Consider the following 26,058-nt stretch of genomic DNA (forward strand, 5'->3'; position numbering starts at 1 on the left):
CAAAGCCTGCAGAGTATCAGATGGAAGTTGCTTTTATTAGGTTTTTGGTTGGGACTTTTAAGCTGTGCTCCTGTAACAGAAATTACCGGAGATTATTCTCCTGCAAAAATGCTAGAGCTCTTTGGAGATCCAAACAAACAAACCAACTCATTGTTTCATAATGTTCAGTTCAGACTGTTTTTCCAGCCCAGCAATGCTTACAGCACCGTTTGGTTGGGATAGAAATGTTTGGCTTAGAAGAACCTGAATTAGGTTTAGAGATGGTGTGTGATTTATTTTTAAACACAATGTGCCATTGGTTGTTTCTATACTGTATGTCTCACATTCATTTAACAGCCTTGTTGCTGAAGCTACCCCCCTGCACTGCAAAGAGTGTAGATGACCATAGTAAGTTTTCTAAGTTTTAAATAGGTTACATATGAATTTAAATAATCTTAATGGCTTTGCTTTTTTGCTCTAATTTGGTGCATGCAATAAATCATTACTCTGTCCAGAACTCATGTTTATTAAAAAAAATTGGAGCCCTATAATTGAAATGGTCCTAAAATATCTTATTTAATGACAGGGCTACAAACATGCTGGTGGATGCAAATGCCTCCAATGATATCTCTCTACTAACCTCTAATGTTATGGAAGCAGGTTAATCATTAATCATTTTACACTGTGTAAATCTTTTCTGTTTTTCTAAACATTACAGATGTGGCTTCTTATTACATACAAATCAGCTTATTACATCAGATCAGCACGGAGAGAAGATGTAATTGGTTCCACTGGCATCACTCCTTACTGCATGTCAGTCCCACATTCACAAATGTCTGCCCAATGCTAAATCTCTCCTTATGCGCTGAGAAATCAGCGGAACTCAAAAGGTGTAGGCTGTATTGTAAGAATCGGTGCTGATCTTTGACAGGTGGTTATGAAGCTGTTGTTTATTTCAGCGTTCCTTGTTTGGGATGGTTCATGGGGATAATTATTCCCTTTTAAGCTCCCCTTATTGGAGCTTCCAAGTTGCAATCTCTTGCACATCAACAATTTCATTGAGTGTAAAGCTTAAAAAGGCAAATTATCATCTTATGCAAAAATATTTCCTGGCCTTTCAATCATCAGACTTTGGTCTGTTACGATTCAAATTAGCTGAGAGTTCACTTGGGACTTGGGTTCCACATCCTTAGGTCATTACTTTGTAACATAGACTCCTCAGCTGGTTGTATCCCTGCTGTAAGGTTCACCTCTCACACTTCTCTTAATGGAGGCACATTGTGGTGGTTTTGGCAAAAATGCGGACAATGAATCATACTCTGTGCTATTGACATGTTGGGGGAGGGTTGTTAAAATGAAGCCTATTGATTTTTGTTGCTCTTCCTTATTTACTCGTGCTTGATGTGTCACTGTTGTCTGCGTATTAGGTGATAGCCTTGCAGACATCAATGTATCTCTTGGAACACTGTCCCTGGAGAACCGTACAATATCACCAGGATACAGAAAACCAAATTAAAGGGAATGGCTGTTCATTTCTGAAAGTATTCTGCTTGTTGTCTTTACGCGTAATATGTCTTCTCTTTTTACAGTTTCAGTATATAGTAATGGCTAAAGATTGCAGCCGGTTTAATGGAGGTTTTATTGATGGTAACCCTGCAGAAAATGTACAGAATTGTAAGATGCTGCAAAGTCTTCAAGTGTGAAAATCTTAGCAAAGGAGTGTTCTCAGTGAAGTAGATTAAATCAAATTAGGAATCCACCAGTGTTTCAGAAAGTGTTTAAAATTGCTTTTGCCAGAAACTCTATGATATGGGATATTTTTGAAGTGCCGTTTAGATGTAAAGAATGTTCCATTTATGTGTAATCTGATTTGAGACTCTTGGTCCTGCTGGTGGACACTGATCCATCTCCACTGGTCGACACCCCCTGCTGCTCCTGACTGATCAAAGAGCAAACCGTGCAGGGGCCCGCCTCCCTGCTTCACTTATCGTCCCGGAACCTTAGCCCTCCTGGTTTCCGTGGGTTATGGCTGGCTCTGATGCCCCCCTCCTCCATCTTTCGAGGGCTCCTTTGGGAGTTTTTCATCCTTTTCCTACATTACCTCCCAAGCTTTTCGCTCTCCATAAATAATCAGCGTAACATTAATTGTGTTCAAGTGTACTTGTAATGGTGTTGCTAGCTATGTAAATTGTTTCAAGTCTATTTTAAACCATGTTGATGGGGGCAGGGGGGAGGGGGTGGCTGCCAAGGGCATATTTTAAAGAATAAGGTTGAGCTAAACAATATGATTCAAAGATATGCTGTAAGAGGGAACGAAGTGTGTTTTTTCCATGGCTGAAGGGTAAATGGCAAACTCAAAATTAAATTGAATTAATTTAATTACTGACGGGGGAAAAAAAATAGGTGACTGTGAAATGAATGCCAGCCAGTAAGTTGTCATTCAAACTGATGCCTTGTTTGTGTAAAATGTGCATAATTGAGACTGTACAGCATGATGCCTTTCACCCTTGATAGGCATTTCCTGACAGTATATATATTGAAAAACATTTTCATTTCCTTCAAAATAAATACCATCTAGCGATAGCTGTCGGAAATGGGGGTGGATAAATGTTTATGAAACAGACATTAAATAATATAAATATAAACATAAAATGTACTATCATCTGATTTTTTTAATAAGAATGGCCAAGCTAGTTAAAGCCAACAGGAAGGCAAAAAGTCATGGAGTGTATTCAACTAGGGGTGCTTCCAGCCGGCAGCACCACGCTGGAATCCAGACCTGTGGGAGTGGAGGCTGTGTGCAGGCGAAAGGGGCAACTAGGGGGGCAAGCATCACGCACTGGCTGAGGATGTCTTTCATGTATAAATACACACACACACACACGCACATCTTTGTAGGGACACTCCATTCATTTCTAGAAGGAAAACTCTAATCCCTTAACCTTAATCATAAGACCTCAACCCCCCCCAATGTTCCAGCCAAAGTTACGCCCTTGTACCTGCACTTAGGGCTGTAGCAGCATTGTTTGACTACTCTCAGAACAGGAAAATATAATGGTCATGTTACAAAAGCTACGCCACTACGCTACGGGAAGGAATCACATGATTTACACACGTCTGCTTCTTTGTTTTATTCAGTAACAACTTTCACAAAAATGAACAGAAATAAGTGCAAAGTGTGCAGTCTGTTGCCAAATTAAAGATAATAATGGAATCAATCATAAAAATATGACTATATATCCAAACTAACCATTTCTAGTCAAGAAGTAAGCATCACTTGTACTAAACATACCATGGAGCAGAGATAAAACTTTTAAATAGTCATTAACTATACATACAGTTAACTATACAACTATAATACAGATCTGAAAAATCTAGTTTGTATGTTTTACTGACACAAAAAATCTGCACTGGTCTTACACACATGCACACTGCAGTTTGGCTGTTTATTCCTTCAGCATAAGGTACAGTAACGGTATTCCCACACGGCCGGAACGACAGCTCCGACACACACGGGCTGGTTGGATTACAGGTAGCCATCACGTGACCCTCAGGCCCTTTTACGGTATGTTGCACTAAGGCTGCAAGTATTTTACCATTTTTCCAGGCTAGACATATCGCTGACGGAATTTCAGATCAGATCTTACCCCCCACCCCACCAACCCCTCGATAACATGCAGCATTTTTTGGCATATATGTATATATACACACACAGTAAGTGGATTGTTTCGCTGCAGCTATTGTGCTTGTTTTTCTTTACAAAAATTCTCTGTGTCATTCCCTTTGCTTTGCTGTGAATTGTTGCATAGGAATGTGGTGTGCTGGGCGTTTCAGGGCCCTACTTCAAAACACACAAAAACGAGAACTGCAAATAAGCTTTGACGTGTCCTGATCTAAGAGAGCTTACCCCTCTCCACTCGGTTCCTCTCTGCTCCTTCATCTCCTCTCACCTGTATGAACTTTACAAAGGATTTTGTCAAGGCCAGAGGTTTGACTGGCCTTTGGATATTCCATCCTCCTTTGTGTCAATAAGTTCTTTCAAGTCCATTCTACTGTACATAGCTTTTTTTCCATTCCCAACAGGATCTTTTTTTCCTCTTGAATACCATCACCATAAAAGTGTTTCATGTCTGATAGTTTGAGTGCTAGTTCACAAAGCACTTTTCATTCCCACATATTGCTTTCTGAAGGAATTGCTGATCATTTCAGTCAAGAAGATAAAAAACGGGCACTTGCAGTTACGTCCGGGCAAGATTTTTATAAAACGTGTTGCTCTGAAATTTCTCTTTGAAGCTGAACGTACACTGATCCCTGTGTATCCTTTCCAGTTGTCTGTAGATGACTTTCTGGAGTTTTGCACCTTTTACTTTCTATTTTATTGGAAACGTGCTATTTTCTATTGTATACAAACAAGCTTTCAAGCATCAATGATTGGCTAGAGAGCATAGTTCTATGTCCAGCAAGTGTTTGGTGTTAAAGTTCCGTGGAATGTGTTGTCTTAGCCATCAAAGTAAGCAATTTGGAAACAATTCAGTGATGAACAGTATGCTTGTTTCTTTCAGTATAATTTGTGTATACTGTAAGTGTGCCATTTGCCCCAGTCTGAAAGACAAAATAGAACTACTACGGTAATGTAATAAAAACTATGAGACCCAGCAGAAAATTTGGGAATTCATCTGGATTTGCTCACGGACATTATTTGACTTGAGCAAGACAATTGGCCCACCTGCTGTTCTTTGTACAGCGTGAAAGCCTTCTGGCAATAAATTTAGAATGCAATTTATTAGCCTAAGAAAGCTGATTTTGAGGTTCAAACATACCTGTTAGTTCTTTGGGTAACTTTGCAAGTAAGGCGTGCTGTTATTACCAGTGAAGAGTGATTTCACTTTTTCCAAGTCTAACCATCATTTTAAAAGCATGAAGGAGAGTATTATGGCCTGTAAATGGCTGCACTTTAGGTGAGAAGACAAAACCACGTGTTGTACCTTCCAAAAGGCTGAACCCCTGCTGCAATAATGAACAAGTCTGAATTTTGAACTAATTTCCAGATTCTTCAGCAGCTACAGGCCTGCTTCTTCATTTCACCTCTTGAATAAGACTCCCCATGACCACATTCTTTTGCTGCGGTCATCTCGACTTTCTTAACACACATAGTTCAGCTTTACAGGGTGAAGGACTGAATACAAAATAGTCTTTTGAAGACCTTTTGTCTGAAGAAGCTGCAAAGACACCTTTGAAAACATTCTGGGTTCTAGATGTTGAAAGCTTCTTTTTAATCTCCTATTTTGACACAGTTTAGCAGCACAGAGAAGCATGAATGGAGTTCCTAGTCAGTCTCATAATCTGCACTGTACATGACAATCCCCACTATTGATTTACTCTCCTCTGGTTTTATGGCAAATTAAGTAAACAACAAACTCCAACATGGACACTTTGTTTTTCTGAAGATCACATCTGGCTTGATTTTCTGCTGGCTGTTCCTCATAACGCTATTAAAACCAAGTGTATCTGCTACAGCAAGTATCTTTATTGGGAGGCCTACATTATGCTTCAGAAATGTTTTTAAATCTTGTGGGGGGAGGTGACAAATTACTAAAACCTCTTTGGATGGACTCTAGCTGTGGTCCTGATCTGTCTCGTTTCTTCTTTTGGGTTGTCTGAGGTTTGTAAAACAGTATGAAAAGGTTAGTATTGATGAATAAACCCTGTCGTGGTCTGTGCTGTTTTTGGCCAGTAAATTTCGCAGATATCTGGGGGTGTTTGTCTCAGTAGGGTCACCCTCTGTATTTGTCATCAGAAGGTCACCAGTCTGAGGCCCAGTCTTGGCAGGATAGCCACTGTTGGGTCTCTAAAACCCATTAAATGGACATATATGTATATCCATACATATCGAAAGACACACAAACACAGATGCTCCCTGGGGGATGTTCTGATAAATATGTCGCAAGTCGAAAATATTCTACGGCAAAAATTCATTTTCATACACTACACCTAACCTACATCATACCCTATCCTAGCTTATACATGCTTAGAACACTTAGCCTACAGTTGGGTAAAATCATTAACATAAAGCCTATTTTATAATAAAGCATTGAATATCTCACATAGTTTATTGAATAATGAACTTAAAGTTAAAGATATAATGGAATTTGTGATGGCCTAAACAAGGACACCATCAAAACCCATGGGGTAGGCCGCAAAGGACAGGAGGACGCCGGGAGGAATTCCAAAAATACATTTCTTTTATTACAAAAACCCAAAATTCAATACCTTCCTCTTACAGCACCAGACGCACAAAAGGAGGGAAAAATTAAGAAGGGAACATATCTGCACACTTTAACATCAAACTCTGGGTGGCGTCCAGGATATACCTCAACCAAAGCCTCAGTCCCCCAGGGGCGTAATCAGCCCCCCATCCCCCACCCCCCCCCCGATGTCCAGCACCATCACAAGGGGGGGGGAGAACAGCGTTTACAGTACATTAAGCAAGCACAACACATCTCCTCATAGTTATCATTTTTAAAACGAGATAATACATGTAATTTACTTAACTACCAAAATTCAGCATTTAATTTAACCACAACACAAAACACACAAAATCCCCCTTTCCAACCTGCACCATATTGAAAAGTCCAATTACTTGGTCCCACGTAAAACATTCTACTGTGGTGAGGGGAGAATAGACAGGAGACAGCTTGTTCTCGTGAAAGAGAGTGAAAAGAAAAAAAGGAAGAAAGGAGCATATCCGGTTGCTGCTAAAGTGCAAAAAACTCTGGCCGGACGAAAAACACAACTTCAAAATAAAAGCACATCTGCCCTTGGAATTCTGAGCAACTAAGAACCCGTTTACACACCCGCTACACTACAGTATGTTTCACCATGGGTCTCTTTAACTGGTTGCACCTTCCCTGGTAAGTCTGAATGAACATCTGCAGAACAAAACTGTTCTTCACTCCATTCCCTGCATTTAACTAATCAATAAATCAATGTTGTACTAAGTACCATGGTGTCCGTTTAGTGTTACACCTTAGTCACATTTTCTTCAAGAACTGCATGACAACTTGGAGCGAGCACTTTGCCCAGGCAAGGGCTGTCTCAGAATTGAAATACCTATCATGAAGTCGAAATATCGTAACACAGATCATCACAGCACAGGGAGTGTGTGTGTGTGTGTGTGTGTGTGTGTGAGAGAGAGAGAGAGAGAGACAGAGAGAGAGTCAGATATACATCACATTGTGGGGACCAAATGTCTCCACAATGTGATAAACACCAGTTATTTTTTTTGGTCCCCACAAGGGGAAATTCAGTTTCATATAATTCTGTGACTGTGATCAGTTTGGTTACTTCTGGTTAGGTTTAGGGCTGGATAGGGGTTATGGTTGTTGGGATTAGGGTTATGGCCATAGAAATGAATGGATAGTCCCCACAAAGATATGACTACAGGTCTGTGTGTGTGTGTGTGTGTGTGTGTGTGTGTGTGTGTGTGTGCGTGTGTCAATGGAGTACATGGGGTATGTGAAAAGAAGCATTTCAGTTAACTGTACTGGTGCAAATGGAAAATGCAGGTTCATTTCAGGTAAGTCAGCAAAACCAAATCTCCACTCCTGTCCTGGCAAAACAGAAGCCTGTCCCTACATACGGCTGCTTAAGTATTTTTAAAGCTTCATGAACAAATTTAGAGGAATATCGACTGGACCTTTATGATATTTATGATATATCCAGCATAGCGTTATAATTCTTCTGGGTTGCTACAAACTCTGCCAGCTCAATAAATATGAACTTGATTACACTGTCAGAGTAACTCCATTAATGGGATTCAGACCCAGCATATCAACAGCTCAGGCATGTCATATTAATGGAAAGGAAAGACCCAAGCAATCATATTTGTCTCAGGTGTAATTTACAGGGGAATATATCCATAATATTTCAATAATTCCTTAATGTGTCTTTACTGGTAGTAGAGCCTATGCAAAGCATATATGTTTTGTAAGAATGCAGTTTGACTATTCTGGGTACACTTCATCTGTTCCAGCTAGTGCACTTTGGCTCAGGTGTAGATGCACTGGATTTTGGCTGTTAATTCGACCCTGCAGGCACAAGTGTGATACAGCTGACAGAACCCACTGGGGTATAAAACAATACCCTGGTTACAGATATTTTTATTATGCTACGTTTCTGCTTCTGGATACTTGTTGTTCATAAAGGTCATCAAGTTGTACTTTAAAAGCACATTTTGGAAAATTTGATACATGTCCTATTGAAGGGGAAGATTTCTTGATACTAGTTTTGCCTATACTAGAAGATAAAGTAGCTCAGTCACGCACACAGTTAACATCCTATAGAATGTCACTCCTCATACATAAAGAAAAGTATTGTAGGTGATTCTTTGCATATTCAGCGACGACTGGGGAAGTCACATCATTTAGGCTAAATCTCTTAAGCAGTATGAAATGCCATACTTTGTGTGAGTGCAGTTTCACATTCAATACTTATAATAATAAAACTGGAATATTATATATCAGTTCCTCCTCCCCCAAGTCAGATTAAGTGGTTCAATCTCACTCTAGCAGAGTCCTAATTTTTAAAATGGTTTAAAATAAATGTTCGACAGTCAGACAGGAGCACAGAAAATATGGCAGATTCTTAACCACTATACTGTCTGTTGCCGTAAAATCAGTTTTTAAAGTGTGTTAAATGGGTGTACAGACAGGCCGGTTACATTACAGCAGTGATTCTCAAACCAGTTCTCAGTGCGCCGATCACCACCATAATCATTATCACCACCACCACCACTACATCACCACCATCACTATTCTCAGTCACCGCCGGTTACCACCATCATCGATCACCAGTTTCGCCACACACCACCATCACCATTAGCAGTCACCACCATCGATCAGCACCATCACCACCATTGATAACCACCGTCACACCAGCATCACCATTATCAGTCACCATGATCGATTACCATCATCACCCCATCGATCACCACTGTCACACCACCATCACCATTATAAGTCACTGCCATTGATCATCACCATCACCGCACTCCGCCATCACCATTATCAGTCACTACCATGAATCACCACTATCACCACATCGCCATCATAACTACCGTCGATCACCACCATTGATCGCCACCAACATTTATCACCATCACCATTATCTCCACCATTTATCACCATCGTCAATTACCCCCATCGATCACCACCATCAGTCACCACCTTCAGTCACCACCATGTCTACTACCTGCATGTCTGAGTCAGGTAATCATGTGCTTTATAATTAGCTGACAAGTAAAATCAGATGTGTGGGTGGTAGAACAGAATAAGCATGCATGTTGGGGGTGGGGGCAGTGAACTGCATATTCTGGTTTATTCCAGTTCTCTGTTACATAGTAGCTTTCAGTGGATGTTGTCATTGTAGTATTCCTGTACATGTGTTTATCGGAGCACTATGGAGACTGCTATATTTAAGATATGCTCATACATCGCAGCTACACTTTGGGGGATTGAAGGAAAAATTGGATTTGGTGGCAAAAATGTTGTGTAATCTCATTTCACAGTTAGCTGCAAGAAGTAAGTGATTTTAATCTCGTGGTAGAGATTTCTATTACAAATTTATGTGAGAATGTTCTTTTATTGTTTACCAGACTGAGGCCAACATTTAGAGACAAATAGGCAGACATTTAAAGTTTCTGCCAACCTTAATTCTGAGTTTCTTTGTCCGTTAGGCTGAGCTGAATTACATATACAAAAAACAGAAATTTAAGTTGGAATCACAGCAGCATTTCAACTTCTCTAGTATAAAATAGGTATTTATATACATTCCAGAATATAAATATGTGGAATACAATTATTTATATCGCATTATTTTAAATATTTTAAATAAAGATATTTTATATATCTTTTCATGTTTCACATAATGTGGGCTGAAATTTTTGATTTAATGGCAATTAATAATATCCCACATTGCTGTGTTTCACTTACCAATACTTTAAAATTGTTTTTATAAGTATTTAGAAATAAAGCCGGGCCATTTATTTGCAGCCATTTCCAACAGGAAATCTTGTTGCTCTGTATGAGACATGCTATGGAGTGCGACACGTAAATTCTCTCCTTTCTCCTTCACAGACAGACAATTTTCCCGCAGAGCCCAATTACTTGGGCAGCAGGCAGCAGTTTGTTCAAAGGTAAGGGGCTATTAAATAACTTGATCAACCGTCGCATTTGCATTCTTGTCAGCATTGCTGTCTCCAGTCCTGTTTCACATGGATTCGGGAACGAGTTCGCAAAGGGAGCCAATCTCCTTTATTTTTCTGTTCCTTTTTGATTTTTATTCGGTTTTGATTTGCATGTTGTTTTATTCTTTTGTTTGCTTTATTTTATTTTATTTTTTTCCTTTTTTATATATATTTTAGCAGCTCTACATTCAAGGATCCTGAGCGAGCGAGCCTTAGAGACAGTGGGCATGGTGACAGTGACCAGGCTGATAGTGACCAGGACACTAATAAAGGGTCCTGCTGTGACATGTCTGCCAAGGATACCCTCAAGATGAAAGCCACCTCACTTAAGCCCCAGCATCTTGCACAGGGTGAGTTGCGGATCCCGTTCCAGCGCGCGACAGCTTCACAGAGGGCGGCCCTTTCTGGCCGTCTCCCATTCTCTCTTCCGCTGTCCTTTTTGTTTGGCCACTTCTTGCCCTCTTTTGTTTGTCACGTCTCATCCCCCTCTCTTTCTTTTGCCAACTATATTATCAGTTTATAAAACTAGACAGGCTTGTTACGATTGTATAAGCTCAGTCGCTAAAACTCTGCTGTTTAATCTCGGTTGGGGGCCAGAAAAGAGTAACATTCTTTAAAACTTTAATTGGGCGAACATGGAAAGTTACTTATCTTGCTGCGGACATGTCATGTACTGATCTGGAACTGGAAGATTTTTTATGAATAATGATTGTATCCACTGTAGTTTTTGCACTGATGGACAAGTCTCTTCCAAGAACCAATTCGTTTTCTTTTCGTTTTAGCTGAGCATTGCACTGAGCACTTGACTGCATCTCTAGTGATGTAAAAGCTTCCACTAAGCACTTTAGAAGTTGTGAATAAAGCTTCTCTATATTTATGATCAGAATGCTCCCAGATATGACATTCAAAAAAGGTAACGCTTTGTTAAGTCTGCTTGGTTTAATGGAAGAAAAGAATTATGAACATGTAAAAATGTGTGCCATCCACGATAACTACATTTTCACTGGCTTTTCATTTGAGTCCATTCGTCAGCAAGAGGGATTGGCCAATTATAGGTGGCCATATGTTTTCATCTCAAAATGTGATGATTAAATTATCGTCATGAATGACAGAGTTGCTTGAAAGGAGCACATTTAGCCTGTAATGGTAATATTCAGTGTAAAGAATGAAAACTATGATAATATGAATGTAACATTGGCAAGTAATAGATTTCTACTTTAGAGGAAATTATCTACTGATCTACTATTCTGGCAGTGATATAGTTAATCAGTTTCTTCGTTTTTTCCCAATGATATTCTGCTTCTGGTTCTCGGTCACCTGGCTGACTTCCAGTGACATTCTATCCAGTGAGAAATACGCTCATCCTTCAAAGCACAGACATGCAATTCATTGTTTGTTCATATTTTCTCCAGTTGATAAGACTCCAGTGCTGTTTTCGCTCCTGAGATATTTATTGCTGTGGGAGCTGGTACCTCGACAGTAAACAAAGTCATAAACCCGCAACTTATGGGTTTTAGCGTAGCTTAGGCTGTGCTCCTCCTGGCTGCTGTGTATACTGTAGTGTGTCGTTGGTACATTTTAAAAACTATGCTCATGAAATATTTACATACCCCAAAAGGAGGATTTCTGTCACTGTTCTGAGGCACAATGGATGAGGAAATCTAAGAATGTTGTCCTGTAAGGGCCATCGGTCTAGGTTTGTTTTTTTTTTTGGAAGGCATTTAAATGCAGTCACACCTTTCAGAAATGTAGTACTGTTCACTGTAACGTGCCATGATTAATGTAGACGCCTGAGCTGATGCAGGTGAAATATGAATGGCGGTGGGATTGCTATATTTATCTGGACACAGAATGCAGAATGTGTTCTGTAAACTCATAAATTAAAAAATAATCTTGGGAAGCAGTATTTTCACTGTGTGCAGTGAGCCCTGAAATGGCTGTCCTCATTTTTTAAATTATATTAATAACTACTTTATTTGAAGTAAAGGATTCAATCAGAATCAATCTAGTCTTGCTTGAAATGGTGCATTATATCCCGAAATGGGAATAGTTAGGGTGAATGTTCAGCAGAGGTACTCTTTATACCTTTTTGTTCAAGGTAATTCAAATAAAACTCCCCATTCCTTATATTATTTAAGAAAACCTTTTTCTGTTTTGTTTTAATGTATTTGTCTCACCAGCAGGTGGGCTTATTTTAAAATTGGATAATTATACTTTCAAATTGAGGAGAACTATTAGTGAGGTGATATTAATTGGTGATTATATTGCCATGAGAGCCTGAACTTCCTTGACTTGACTTGAATTTTTTTGGAAACTGAAAACTGTCCCAACAATATTAAGGTTTGCCACACCTGCTTCTTTCATCACACTTGTGCTTCTAGCCTTTTATCATATTTTCAATGTTAATATATAAGATTTTTTTCCAGATCCTTTGTATATAGATTGATCTGTCTGGCTGCAGAAGTTATTCTGTAATTACCAAGTTGCCATTAAAGATATTGGCAGATACAAGACATGATTATATATCAATGTGACATTTAGTGAAGCAAAAAGGGGGAAAATGGAATGAAAATGAAACAGTTTCTGTTCTTCGTGTGTGAGTCCATTTTGGAGCAATATTTCAGGTCTGTTTTCATGACATCGTTTAGCCTGGATACATGTTTGCAAGCTGCATTTTAGGTTCCCCTTACTGTTTGTTACGAAGCCTGGGCTTCGGATTTGCTGTGCATGTTGAGGATGCTGCAGTGTCCTTCCAGATTTGTGCTGTGCCTGGACAGACCCCACGCTGCTGCAACATAATGAGAAGCCTTTCAACAATGTCCATGTAATAAACAGTAGCAGCAAGCAGGCCGGCCTGAGCTGCACTTCCCAAACTGTCACGTTCGGCCGACCTGCAGGCTGTTTGACTGAGTCATGTGGCCCCAGCAGTCCTGCTTATGCTCTCCTGGAATAGTCTCTCTCCTAGACGGTTACGCAAAAAAGTTGGTGTTAAACCATAATGTGACATCACTGTTATTATTTGTATGGAATAAAAACAAATACACTCAAGCAAGGTCTGAAATCAAGAAACAAACTGTAAATTGTGCTGTGGCCTTATTATTATTATTATTATTTTCTCATTACTCAGTACTTTCTCATAACCTTCCCTTTTGCCCAACTAGCAAAGATCCCTCCAATTTTGACTCCCAAAATTAATACTTCATTTATGTGATTGATGTTCAGTTTTGAGTGGCTAGAATTCAACATGCTGGTAATCAAATGACAACAGCAGGAAGAAGCGTGATCTCTGCAGCTCATAGATGATTCAGAAAAGATTTTCAACTAAACTGTCGAAAAGCTTAAGGAAGCTGTCAAACATTACAGCCCATAATAATTCAGAAGGAGACGAATGTTCATCCAAAAAAGTAGACAAACTTCAGTTTTTTTTTTTTTACACCAACACTGAGCCACTGCAAAATACAGAGCTTTTAGGTTTAGGGTCAATGCACACAGTTTAGTCCCTTTGGACAGATGTGTGACATTCTCATGGTGGCATGTCTCTCCTGACCTCAGCTGTGATGTGTGACATTCTCATGGTGGCATGTCTCTCCTGACCTCAGCTGTGATGTGTGACATTCTCATGGTGGCATGTCTCTCCTGACCTCAGCTCTGATGTGTGACATTCTCATGGTGGCATGTCTCTCCTGACCTCAGCTCTGATGTGTGACATTCTCATGGTGGCATGTCTCTCCTGACCTCAGCTCTGATGTGTGACATTCTCATGGTGGCATGTCTCTCCTGACCTCAGCTGTGATGTGTGACACTCTCATGGTGGCATGTCTCTCCTGACCCCAGCTCTGATGTGTGACATTCTCATGGTGGCATGTCTCTCCTGACCCCAGCTCTGATGTGTGACATTCTCATGGTGGCATGTCTCTCCTGACCTCAGCTCTGATGTGTGACATTCTCATGGTGGCATGTCTCTCCTGACCTCAGCTCTGATGTGTGACATTCTCATGGTGGCATGTCTCTCCTGACCTCAGCTCTGATGTGTGACATTCTCATGGTGGCATGTCTCTCCTGACCTCAGCTCTGATGTGTGACATTCTCATGGTGACATGTCTCTCCTGACCTCAGCTCTGATGTGTGACATTCTCATGGTGGCATGTCTCTCCTGACCTCAGCTCTGATGTGTGACATTCTCATGGTGGCATGTCTCTCCTGACCTCAGCTGTGATGTGTGACATTCTCATGGTGGCATGTCTCTCCTGACCTCAGCTCTGATGTGTGACATTCTCATGGTGGCATGTCTCTCCTGACCTCAGCTCTGATGTGTGACATTCTCATGGTGGCATGTCTCTCCTGACCCCAGCTCTGATGTGTGACATTCTCATGGTGGCATGTCTCTCCTGACCTCAGCTCTGATGTGTGACATTCTCATGGTGGCATGTCTCTCCTGACCCCAGCTCTGACGTGTGACATTCTCATGGCGTGCCAAAGATTGTGTTCCAGCTTTTTCCTGCAGTCCAAAAGCATGCAGTTAATTGAATTGTATGTGGGAGTGTGCTTTTGATGGACTGGCATCCCATGTCCCTGCACTTTTTAGAACAGGCTCCTGGCTTTGTTGGATGGATGGATGGATGGATGGATGCATGGATGGATGGATGGATGGATGGTTGGACGGATGGATGGATGGATGGATGGCATGAGGGCCAGTAAATTTTTAAGTATCAAACAGCACTCCCCAGAATTTGTCTTAACCAGGCAGTTCTCCCAATCTAGCATGAATCCTACACGGAAAAAATGAACAAACTAAGCGTTTCTTCAAGAAAGCCATTGTAAATTCCTCATTTTAAAATAAGGCACGGGAATGATTATAGGAATATGTGGCAAAATATTATATGGTCAGGCTAAATAAATAACATTTTGGGTTTTTTTCCAATCATTGTTTTTCTGTTTCTGGTATACACCCAAGACAGACTGTAACCATGTAACCCTATCTACAACAAAGCACTGGCCAGATCCTGTTAGCGTGATGCTATTTATCGACAGGGTGATGTCAGCTTGTCAGGACAGAAGGGAAATAATGGATGGGGGCTGAATATAGGAAAATCCTTGAGGGGAGAAACCTGGTTCATTTTGCAGGAGATGTAAGAGTGGGACAGAGATTCAGGGCACTGACCTCAAGTACACAGTCAGGGTGGCACAGCAGTGGCATAAAAATCATAAGGTAGAGCCACTCGGATGCCCTGTTTCAAGCAGCATCTGACCAAGATCCAAGACTTCAGCTGTCTACCAGCAACCCCAAGATCCCCAGAAAGAATGGGCTGTTATTGCATAATCGCAATCTGCAAAGACTTACAGCTCTAATTAGTGGAAACACCCTTGGCAGCGAGTATTGACTTGGGGGGTGGTAAATATTTATGTAGGACCCCTCTCTTACTCACCCGGCTGTATCACAACAACAAATCAATTCAAGCAGCACACTGTCTAAAAAAATGCCAAAGTTAAAAGAAACCATTAAAATGCATCACAGTGAAAAGCATCAGATCAAAAGGTATCCGTACTGTGCCTGTAAAAACAATTTAATGCAACACAAGTTCAGAATGAACAAGTAGCCAGTACATGGTGTTATTTGTTCTTGCTGGGTTTTAACATTTACAGACTCTCTATATGGTATTTATGCATTTCACAAACATTTCCATGTCACATTAATTTCCAGTAATGTACTATGTCAAACATTCAGTACTGACAGTATCTTTATCACTACTTAAGACACTGTCATTGTGTCCTGATTAGAAGGCATTATATGACTGATCGATTCATTGTATACTGGAACTTTGTTGGTGATTGAGAAATACACTCAGAAATATAATACACAGCAGTATTGGAGCAATCTGGTGGTGGGTAAACTGACCTTGAAAGGAGCAAAACATTATTTCTATATATGGAAACAATATCCATAAAAACATATATTGGAATAGTTTCACATACTGTAACATCAGTATGTTGAAATATTGAGTCTTTTTATTGTGTTTGTGTGTATGTGATAGAAAATCTCCCCAAATGCTCATAGGATGAATATCAGATGCCTTTCAACAATGAAAAATAATTAAAGGATGCTTAATTTTTTTATTTAATCAGTAATTTTAATTTTAATTTACTAAACAGTTTGCATTGCTTTCCATAGCAATTTTTGATATTTTCAGCTCAACACAGAACTGAATGCAAGTCCTTAAAAAGTTGATAAACACATTTTGCAGATGTGTTTAACCTCAGAAAGGGCACGTAGGGTTGCTGTTTGGATTTTTATATAGCACGGATTTTGGAATGCAATTTAAAACAGTTTTAAGGTAATGAGATGATTTAATGTTAGGTATTTCCAGGGAAAACAATTTTGATAGCAGCTACGGATGTGTTTCTCCTGCTTCCAAGATTCTGGCCCTCCAGTTTTTAAAATTGCATGTTAATGTCATTTTAATTCAAGTATTGGGGCCAAAGTAGCAAAAAATGAGATTAAGCACTGCTTTTTGCAATTAAGTAAAATGAGGCAGTAAAGTACAGAAACTAGGTTAGCCTATAGTGACTGCATTAATTACCATATGTTCAAGAAAGCTGCCCAAGACAGATGATAATGCGTGTTTACATCTAATAGTTTAGATACATGAATAATTTTAAGAATAATTTAAATAGTTTGTAAGCCTAGCAACAATGACCATTAAAAATGCTTAATTCAGGGCTCAGGAAGATCACGTCCAACAAAATAGGAATAGAGATTTTTTATATTTTTTTTTGTGCACGCAACTCCATAGGGAAATAGACCTTTCCCAAGTGAACATTTGCAGTATATATTTACACTTCTAATTATTTTGTTATACTTCATGTCTTGTTTTCATTAGATGGTATGAAAAAGCAGCCTCTTGATGTTGTTGAAACATTTTTTTCCAGCATTTCAGTGTTTATTGTCTTAGGTAAATGGGCATTGACTCAGCATTTTGCTGTTTATTGTGTTAGGTAAACAGGCATCGACTAAGCACTTCTGGAATTTTGTTCTGCATTTTACCGCAAGAGATATGTAATATTTATTTGTCATATTTATTTACTGGTGAATATTTTCTTAAAATGTCACATGGTATAGTAACCGGTGTGCAAACGTGATAAGCATTAGCATTCTGCATCTAGCTCCAGGCCAGCACATTAGAAATCTGGTTTAACCTTTTCCTCCTAGTGCATTGCTAGAGTATGATTATGTGGTTAATTACCAAGCTGTTAGCAGTACTGATTAGGCATTACCGCAGACATAGGCATAGGTGAGGAGAGTGACATGCCGGCAGGGAATTGTGGGATACTGCTTGGATTAATCAAAAGCAGTCTATCACTGTGAGCAAACTTTTGTATTACTTACAATTTTTTAAACTTTCAGAACTTTATCTGTGATTAGTCATTTTGTTTGGAATATGGGCCTTGTGTGCATGCTTTCGTTCTGCAACATGACTATCCCTGAACACATTACTGAACACATTTCTTTGTTCCCCTACTTGCCTGCAAAGGTTTCGTGCTCCAGCATCTACGGATTTGTCTTTGCAATTGTCCGTAGCACTGTTGGGTGCGACAGTATAATTACAAATGGATATGCAGTAAAATGACAAGGATCCACATCATTGTGGAGGATCCCCTACAGAATCCAAGCTAAATATACCGGGACAGAAATGGTGTGCATTATATTTATCATCCTCGACACATTCAGGTCTCTAGTTTTCTATGAATTTTTAAAGTTTTTGGATGTAATTCAACATACTCTGTGGTCACATGTGACGGAGCCTGGAAATGCAGGACACACAAAGGGAGATTACTCTAATGCTCACTTAGGGGCACTATGCTGTTCCGTCTGTCTGCCATTTCTGCAATGGGTTATGCTTATTTTTACCACGAAGATGGAATGAAAGTCCAAAGTTTCATTATATGCAAACTTCAAGTGTTCAAGGTTGAAGGGGGGGAAATGAGTTGTTGCTTCCGGCTATTGAAATGTTATTTTTAATTTGTGACCCTAACCCCACCCTGGTTTTTTTCCGTTACCCTGGGATGACACCCTGTCAGTTTCGCCATTGCACACTTGTCTGATTATTATTTTTATATATTTATTTTCCTCCCCTCCCTGCCTAACTATGACAGTCTTATACCCGATTCGGCAATTCCCTCTGCATGCTGGCTGTCAGGCCGAGGAATCTGTCCAGTACTGTGTGTCCAGATATTACTGGAATAATTACACTCCTTGACTCTTTGTTTTGACGAGTGTCCAAGCCTTGCATGTCTGTCTATACAGCTGGTGGGGGGGGGTTGGGTGGGCAAAGATTGACGTCAGCCAATTCCAGTTTTTACAGTAACTAGCAGCCTAATTTGTGATCATAGACTTACAACAACCCTCCTAAGACACATATTGCCATTTTCATTCATTACATTTTTATGTCTATTTCACATGCATCTTGTGCTGCTTTGTCATGAGTGCAGCATCGCAGATTGCAGATTTCTTGATTGACATGGGTGTCTTTGTTGTACGCATTTCCTGTCCTGTCCCTCCCACACGCATCTCGGGGTGACAGTCCGACTCCTCGGGCTTCGCCTCCCTCTCGCTGCATTTGCATCCGAATGCCTGCCGGCTGCAGGTTCACCCCAGGGTCCGTAACGCGATCGTGGGCACAGAAGGAGGTGCTATTTTCCAACAGAAGGGTGGGGTGATCAGCAGTGGAGGCCAGATTCTCTCTTTGAGGGAGGCAGGGTGGGGGGGGGGATTCACCATCCCCTGTTCAAATAACAATAAACAGAAATGCATTAGACAGAAGCTGTCACAGGTGTGTACGGTGAAGCCAAGGAGGGATATTTACCTACTTGGCATTTCCACTGAGCCGAGCATATTAGCTAGCAATAATGGGGGCTTAACGTGGCTGTTTTGCATATGGCTAAAATTTAATTGAGATTCCACCCTAAAGGTAATAATGTACATTTACGGTGAGGGGATCGTGCGTCGCTTTCAGATGATCGTAATCCCCGTTTATCCCGGTAACTTATGACATACAATTAGCAGCGTCACGTGGCTGATTACCTTGAGAGCCTCACGTCTCAGGAGATGTGGGTTTAATAGGAACAACAATTGTCCAGCACTGTGCCCTTCTGTTACAGCTGGAGGTTCGCAGGGAGAATGAAGGTTAATTTGCAGCAACACAAATACAGTCTAATACTTGAAAACTGGATTTTTTGATTGTCTACTCAGACATGCTGCTTGTTGTGACAGGGCTGATGACTTGACAGGGCTGAAGAAGGTTTGATGCAACCTTGGGTATAAAACTGAGAAATCAAGCACAAGGCTTGTTTTATAATAACCGATGTCTCTTCACGATTTTATGTTTCTCATCTGTACCTTGGGGGGACTTATTATGGGATCAGGGTAGATAGCTAATCAAGAGTTCCAAGCAAGCAGAAACGCCTAGTAAATAGCAACAGCAACTAATGATCATCGGGGTAACAGAAGCAATTTGGCTTGTGGACGCAATATACTTCAGCACATGGCATCAATTAGGGGCTTTCTGCTTCAGTTTGCTGTTAATAAGCAATGAAAGTGTGCTCTGTAATGGGTCTGCTTGCGTTTTATATAACCTATATAAATGCAGACCCTATTCCACAATGCTCAGGACAGGGAGAACCATGGACAGGATGCTAGTACATCACAGGGCACATACATAATTTAAATACAGAGTAATCTAAAAAGCATGTCTTTGAATAATGACAGGAAACCCATCTGACGACAAGGCAAGCAGGCAAGATCTACACAGATATAGAGCTTCGATTTTTTTTGCATGTAAGCAAGTCTTAGGGGGCAGGTCTCTGTTCTTTGCTTTTGTAAAGGTTCCATGAAGCATGTGTTATCATGGGAGTTTAAGGGCTGCCTCACCATCTGTCCTGAAGATGGCTGAAACTTGTCTTAAAAAGTAAAAAATTTGACAAGATGGATAAACTTCCTGCCTGTCTGTATCTCCTTCAGATGTAGACTTTATTCTTCAAATCAGGCCCAGATGGGTATCTGCACATTTATTAACATACGGCTGAATAAAACAGCCGAAAAGACAAGTAGGCTACAAAACCCACGTCTTTTTGCTTTGAGGAAATGATGTCTTCAAATAAAATGACGCTTTTGTCTCTTCAGTTAATGTGTGTGAAAATTAAGAATGATAATGAGTCAGTACCCAAAAGAAAGCAGTGAGCCTGGCTTTGCATTAATTATAGTTTGAAATACATTTCGCATTAATATATGTTATAATTCTGAGCTGAGTGTGGGGCTGATGGCGTGACTTTTGGGCAGCGGCCTGCCTTCCTCTGTATTCTGTGGGTTCAGGAAAGTTCACACACGGTTTGTTGTAGAGATTTATCCCTTTCTTTGTGCTGCCGTAATCCCATAATTCCTCTGTCTAATCTGTGACCTTAATCTTACTGCTATGAACCGGATTATTTTACTAGAGGTTGTTTTTTATTATTTTTTTTCATACATTTTTGTATCTGTCTGCTTTTTCTCATATATAAACAACCACATTCTGGGATGGGTAACCTGTGCGTACACAGCCTGTGTGTATTATGAACAGGCTATGCTTTTAAAGTGCATGTCCTTGGTAAAAGCTGCATTTTGATCACAGTGTCTGTCAGAAATCGGCGTGGCGTCGACCCCTGGTCCGAGCAGAACGGTACAGTAGAGGATATTGATGCTAAATGCAAGTAGGGAAAGATGCCCGTGTTGAGATGTTGAGAGCTCAGATGAAAGGAGGTGAGTATTTATCCCTGATGCCGGCTGCTGACACTTTGAAGGTATACGCTCGGGCCCTGTGCGCTGAGAGCTTTGCCCCTCTCACGCATAGTGCTCCTTTCAGAGGTGCTCTATGTATCTTTAAGTAGGTCGGCTTTGGTTAGAAGGCTGTACAGTTGCATACAGTATGACTGTTTGTATGGGGTGCTGGGAGAGTTTGGTAATTAGGGCCCCCGTGGGGCTCTGCTTCACCTGCAGCCCCGCCCCCTTCCCAGGAGCCTTCATCCTGGACGGAGGCCTGAGGTCTCAGACATGTTCTATGCTGCTCAGCAGCCATATTGGCGCGGGCCCCGCGGATTGCATGTAGCCCGGATCGCATGAAGAAAGCGACAGGCTCGGTGTCGAGCAGACAGACTGTGGTGGCATCCTGGCAGGTCTGGGGAACGTGTTTACCTGAATATCTTAAAGGCAGGCTGTGTGCTTCTGTGCTTAGAGGTGGGGGGGGAGGGGGAATTAGACAGCTGAAAAGTATGCCTCTCCAACTCCGTTCATTTTGATTTACAAAATAAACATCATAATTATTTAATTATACATGAAATGTTTGCAAGAGACCAAGATTTCATATTAGCTGCTGACAGGTCGTGTTTAATTTTGCCTTCCAGTCTGCCGTTGGGCTGCAACGGTTTCTTGTACGATAACAAATAATGGCTTTTGTCATCTACTCACTTAAGTATCCTGCAGTTGTTGCCACGGCAATGGTTTTAGTGGCATTATTCCCAAAGGCCGTGTTTACAGTCAATTCACAAGAAAGTGAGGATTGATGCGTTGCTGCAAGAGCGGCACGAAACAGACTGCAGCCACAAATACCAGTTTTCTGTAATGCACTGGTTCTGATGGATTCCAGTAGCTTGCAGAACATCATGTCACAGCCCATGAAGATACACCGTCAAATAGAGAAAAAGCTGGCGGTTCTCCTAATACCTGTTGATTACTATCCAGTGAAGAACAAATTCGGAACATACAAGGACCATTACAGAGGAATATTGATTACAAAATAATAGTAGAACATATTCTAAAGGTTCCAGGCAGCTGAATAAAATGGCTGCACATTATTTATAAAAAAATCCCTTTTTCTGGCCGTCTTTTGAAGGTGCCGAAATGCCATTACCAGCCCAGTTAACACTTGAGGTGTGGAGGGCCGGACTGGCAGGATGGGTGGGTGCCCCCTCTTTGTACGAATCCGCACCACATTCCGTAATTATGTCACTGGCCAGTGTGCACTGCTGCTCCCATCCACACAAAGATCAATCACATATTTCCACTGCTCCCAGGATACTGTGAAATAATTACAGCAACCTTCACACATTTTGGACTGAACCAAAACAGGGGATGTGAAAAATCTGGTGAAGATCTGGGAGCTATGTAAAACTTCGGAAGCACCCTTAGTCTCGAGGCATTATCTCAGAAGATGGAATGTGTGATTAGGACATGCTATCTGAGATTCCTGACTTCCATGGACAGAGCTCGTAACTATGTCCGATATAATGTTTTCCTAAATGATCTGTCTGGCTTTATTCGCCCATCAAAGGTGTGCTATCAGGTATCACCTGGAGATTAGATTAGATGGAAATTTTCACGTCAGTTTTTTGTTAATTTAATTTTATTTTGCTTCCCTGCTGTAGCATGAAACACCAGACTACTGAGAAAATGGAAGGGTTGGGCGCCATGCTCTGTATTGCCTGGTGTAAAACCAGACCGGATTAGATGAAGGCTGCAAATGTTGCGAATGTTTTTGAGTCATTACTCCTCTATTAGGATGGAACAAAGGACTGCCTGAAAAAAATATTTTTAAGCAATTAGTTTCTCATTATGTTACTGAAAAGAAACAGAAAGACCGGGGAGAACTTGCCTGGGGAACCTCCAGGTGTGTCTTGCCCTCGCACCTGTCCGCTTCTGACGGTTATTATTGCTGCCGGATCCCTGCATTGGTCTTGTGCTTTGAGGACCAAAACCACATCAGAAGTGCAGGGTGATGCACTTAGTAAAAAGGAGGAGAAGAAAAAGCAAAAGACAAAGCGATGGACAAAGCAGCCCTGCCCCCCCCCCCCATGTGATCCCTGCTGTCTTAATTACAAAGGCTTAAATGGCAGATTAAAATGTCCTCTATCACTGATCTCACTTGTCTCAAATAAGTCTGCCGTGTGCTCAGCATCTCTCCAGGTAAAATCCACACCTGTGCCCCCAGCCGCCCCCCCCCTACCTTCTACCCTTGAATGTTAATTGTCTAGATTGAAGAGGAGGGACACACTGCGGCCTTCGTTTTTCTGGCCTTGTCTTCTTTATCTGCCTACTTATGCTGTCTGTCCCTTTTGGCACTCGGGTTCCTTTTAAAACTATAACCACCCCCCCTTCCCCCAGCCACACAACCACAGTAAATGGCTCCTTTGTCACCGTTGCTTTTAACAGCTGTCCTCGAGGTACACCTCTGCAATTACACAGCCATTACTGCTTGTTAGTCTCAGAAAAATGCGTCCGGTTGAGAAAATGAAATTACCCAATGTCTTCAAACACGGGTGTACGGATTTGTCCTGCTCCGACGTAGATCTCTCTGTGTTCATGAATCTTTCTGCGAGTGCCACAGATCAGGGCAGCAGCATGTAATAGCTACCTAACAGCTATTTTTGTTATTTTTGTTATAGTTTTTTAATCCTGTACAGGATTTAGGGAAAATGTAACTAATACAAGCATAATCTTACCTGTTGTGTCTTCTACCAGGAAATGTTTTCACTGATTCTCCAGTTTTTACATATCAGTTAGTTAAGTGGCAGATGTTACTGAAATAAAATGGTAAAATGAAGAGTCCCAGCAACAATGGTTCCATTGAGAATTTGCTTACTGTTTCATATCCTCGACATGTTGCCTAGTAAGCTTGATACAGAACAGTGTTTGTCCGTTATAATCAAGCATCAATCTATACATAAATAATCAATTTGACAAGATATAGCACTTTTTTATGGCTTCTAAGTCTTAGACTCAGTGTTTTTACCTTAAAAAAATGCTGTTCCATTTAGTTCTTGCAAAGTTCTTTTTTGCACAACATGCTAAATGATCTGCTTTATTTTTATGTATTTGGTTAGTTGACAATCCATATGAAACACTGACATACTCACTGACAGGGTGGATTATATACTCATTAGAGTCTGTTGGGTCAACTGTAAAATTCTGGCAATTTCCTGAACTTTTGAAGTACAAATATGTCTCACAGTTGATTTGATTTTTATTGATTCAGTTTTGACACTAAATCCTTATTTAACGTACCCTACTCATTTCTTCTTTATCTCACTCTTAGAAATCTGACGCATTTTCTGCAAACTCTAGGAAAATAAAATTGCCTCATTAATAAATGTATCCCCACAAAGTTATATATAGCATGTGACTCAGAGTTTGTCAGTGCGAGTATGAACAGCGTCTTCTTGATGTGCCCCTGAGTAAAAGCACTTAACTGTTTGTAAAACACAGAACAGCAGAAAGCATCTTGAAATCTAAGTAGCAACTGAAATATGCAATAATTTTCATACTTCATTAATTGATCAGTAATGCTTATACCATAGGCTCCTGATGCATTATCATTTCGTATTTCTTTTAAAATGACTGTACCTCAGATTCTTAAGCACTACTGTCTTGCATGAAAGAAACTTGGCCTTACTGTATAAAATGTGTGTGAGCACAAGCGGCAGAGACACTCCCTGCTTCATGTTTAGCCAACAACGTACCAGAACGCGGCCTGCAATCAGCCGCTCTCTGCCAAGATCGCGTCCCCACTGCGACGTGACACCTGGGAAACTTCTAAATGCGGCTCCATAAATTTGCACAGCAGAGGGGTAGCAGTAATCCCGCCCAAAGCCCATGTTCTTTCGACAGGCCCTCCGATCAGTCTGCCTGCCCCCGGCCTTGTCAGACGCTTCCGAGGCTGCAGACGGAGGCCCTGCTCACATCCCTTTGACGTGTCCCGCTGTACCTCGAGCACAGAGGAAATCCTGGGGGGCCGGCAGAGTCTGCAGCTCAGATGCGTTCCTCACATGTACCCCTCAAAAACACAAAACAAGACAGGGCTACAAAAGCTTAAATTGAACCAGCCATCTTGTACAGGGCACAAGCTAGAGGACACCCCGGACGGATGGCCGGACCACTGCAGGATGCACACAGACAGCTGGGGGGCGGATCCCCCTCCCCCCCCAAACCTGGAGGTGTGACGCTACAGTGCCACAATCCGTCATCACTCAGGAGTGACAAAATGGTCCTTCTCATAGGGCGTGTGCTTGTCTGGACCACATAACGTTTTATTGCATTAATAGGTATTGATTGATTTCAGCTTTTTGTGTTTATATATATATATATATATACACACACACACACACACGCACACACATTTTTTATGTGCTCCCCTCTGGGTAGGACTTTGAAGAACGTCGTCAGGCATAAGCAGCCATCGTCCCCCACTGTTTGGAAGGGAATATGTAATGAAAAGAACCTTTTGTTAATAGAAGACGTTTGTCCTTTTGGTTAGTGCAGATTCCCCTGGTGCAGTTTATTGCCTGCTGATGAGTTTGTCAGTGTGTATTGGAATTCATTTCCTCGCACTGGGATAACAGCTACTTAAACTATAGAATGGCTCAATCTCCCCTCTGATCAACGTAAAAGTGTTGTAGGTTGTGAGCGGCGGGTTCAGAGAGCTGACACATCTCATGGGTGATGCGCAGATGTATGCTTCTTGCGTGGAGCAAACCGTGGCAAACATGTGCATGGCAACAGGGCAAGAAAAAGCTGATTGGATCAAGCCATAGCTGGTTTTGCAGGGATGTATTCCGGAGAATAAGGACCTTGAACTATTTCTGTAAAAAGAAAATAAATCCATCTTTCTTTTCTTTCGGTACAAGCATCTGCAGAGCAGCTAGAAGACACACAGTGTTGCATTACAAATGCGGCGAATTGGGAAATCTTTCTGGCTGGTGGACATTTCGGCCCAATTAAGCTAATCTAAAACGATAGGCAGCCGCTGTGCGACGGG

General features: G+C 41.1%; 1 protein-coding gene across 2 annotated transcripts in view; it reads left to right on the forward strand.

The window, feature by feature from the left end:
• LOC111851519 (protocadherin-17-like) overlaps positions 1-26,058 on the forward strand; it is a 45,221-nt gene that overhangs the window by 12,635 nt on the left and 6,528 nt on the right. The window contains exons 3-4 of one of the 2 annotated variants that reach the window (XM_023826525.2): positions 10,113-10,171; positions 10,400-10,572. In XM_023826525.2, coding sequence (XP_023682293.1) covers positions 10,113-10,171; positions 10,400-10,572 — 232 coding nt within the window. The remainder of the gene's footprint in view (positions 1-10,112; positions 10,172-10,399; positions 10,573-26,058) is intronic. The other variant, XM_023826526.2, reaches the window with a different exon arrangement.

Source organism: Paramormyrops kingsleyae, chromosome 16 (genome assembly GCF_048594095.1).
Source record: "Paramormyrops kingsleyae isolate MSU_618 chromosome 16, PKINGS_0.4, whole genome shotgun sequence".
NCBI lineage: Eukaryota > Metazoa > Chordata > Actinopteri > Osteoglossiformes > Mormyridae > Paramormyrops > Paramormyrops kingsleyae.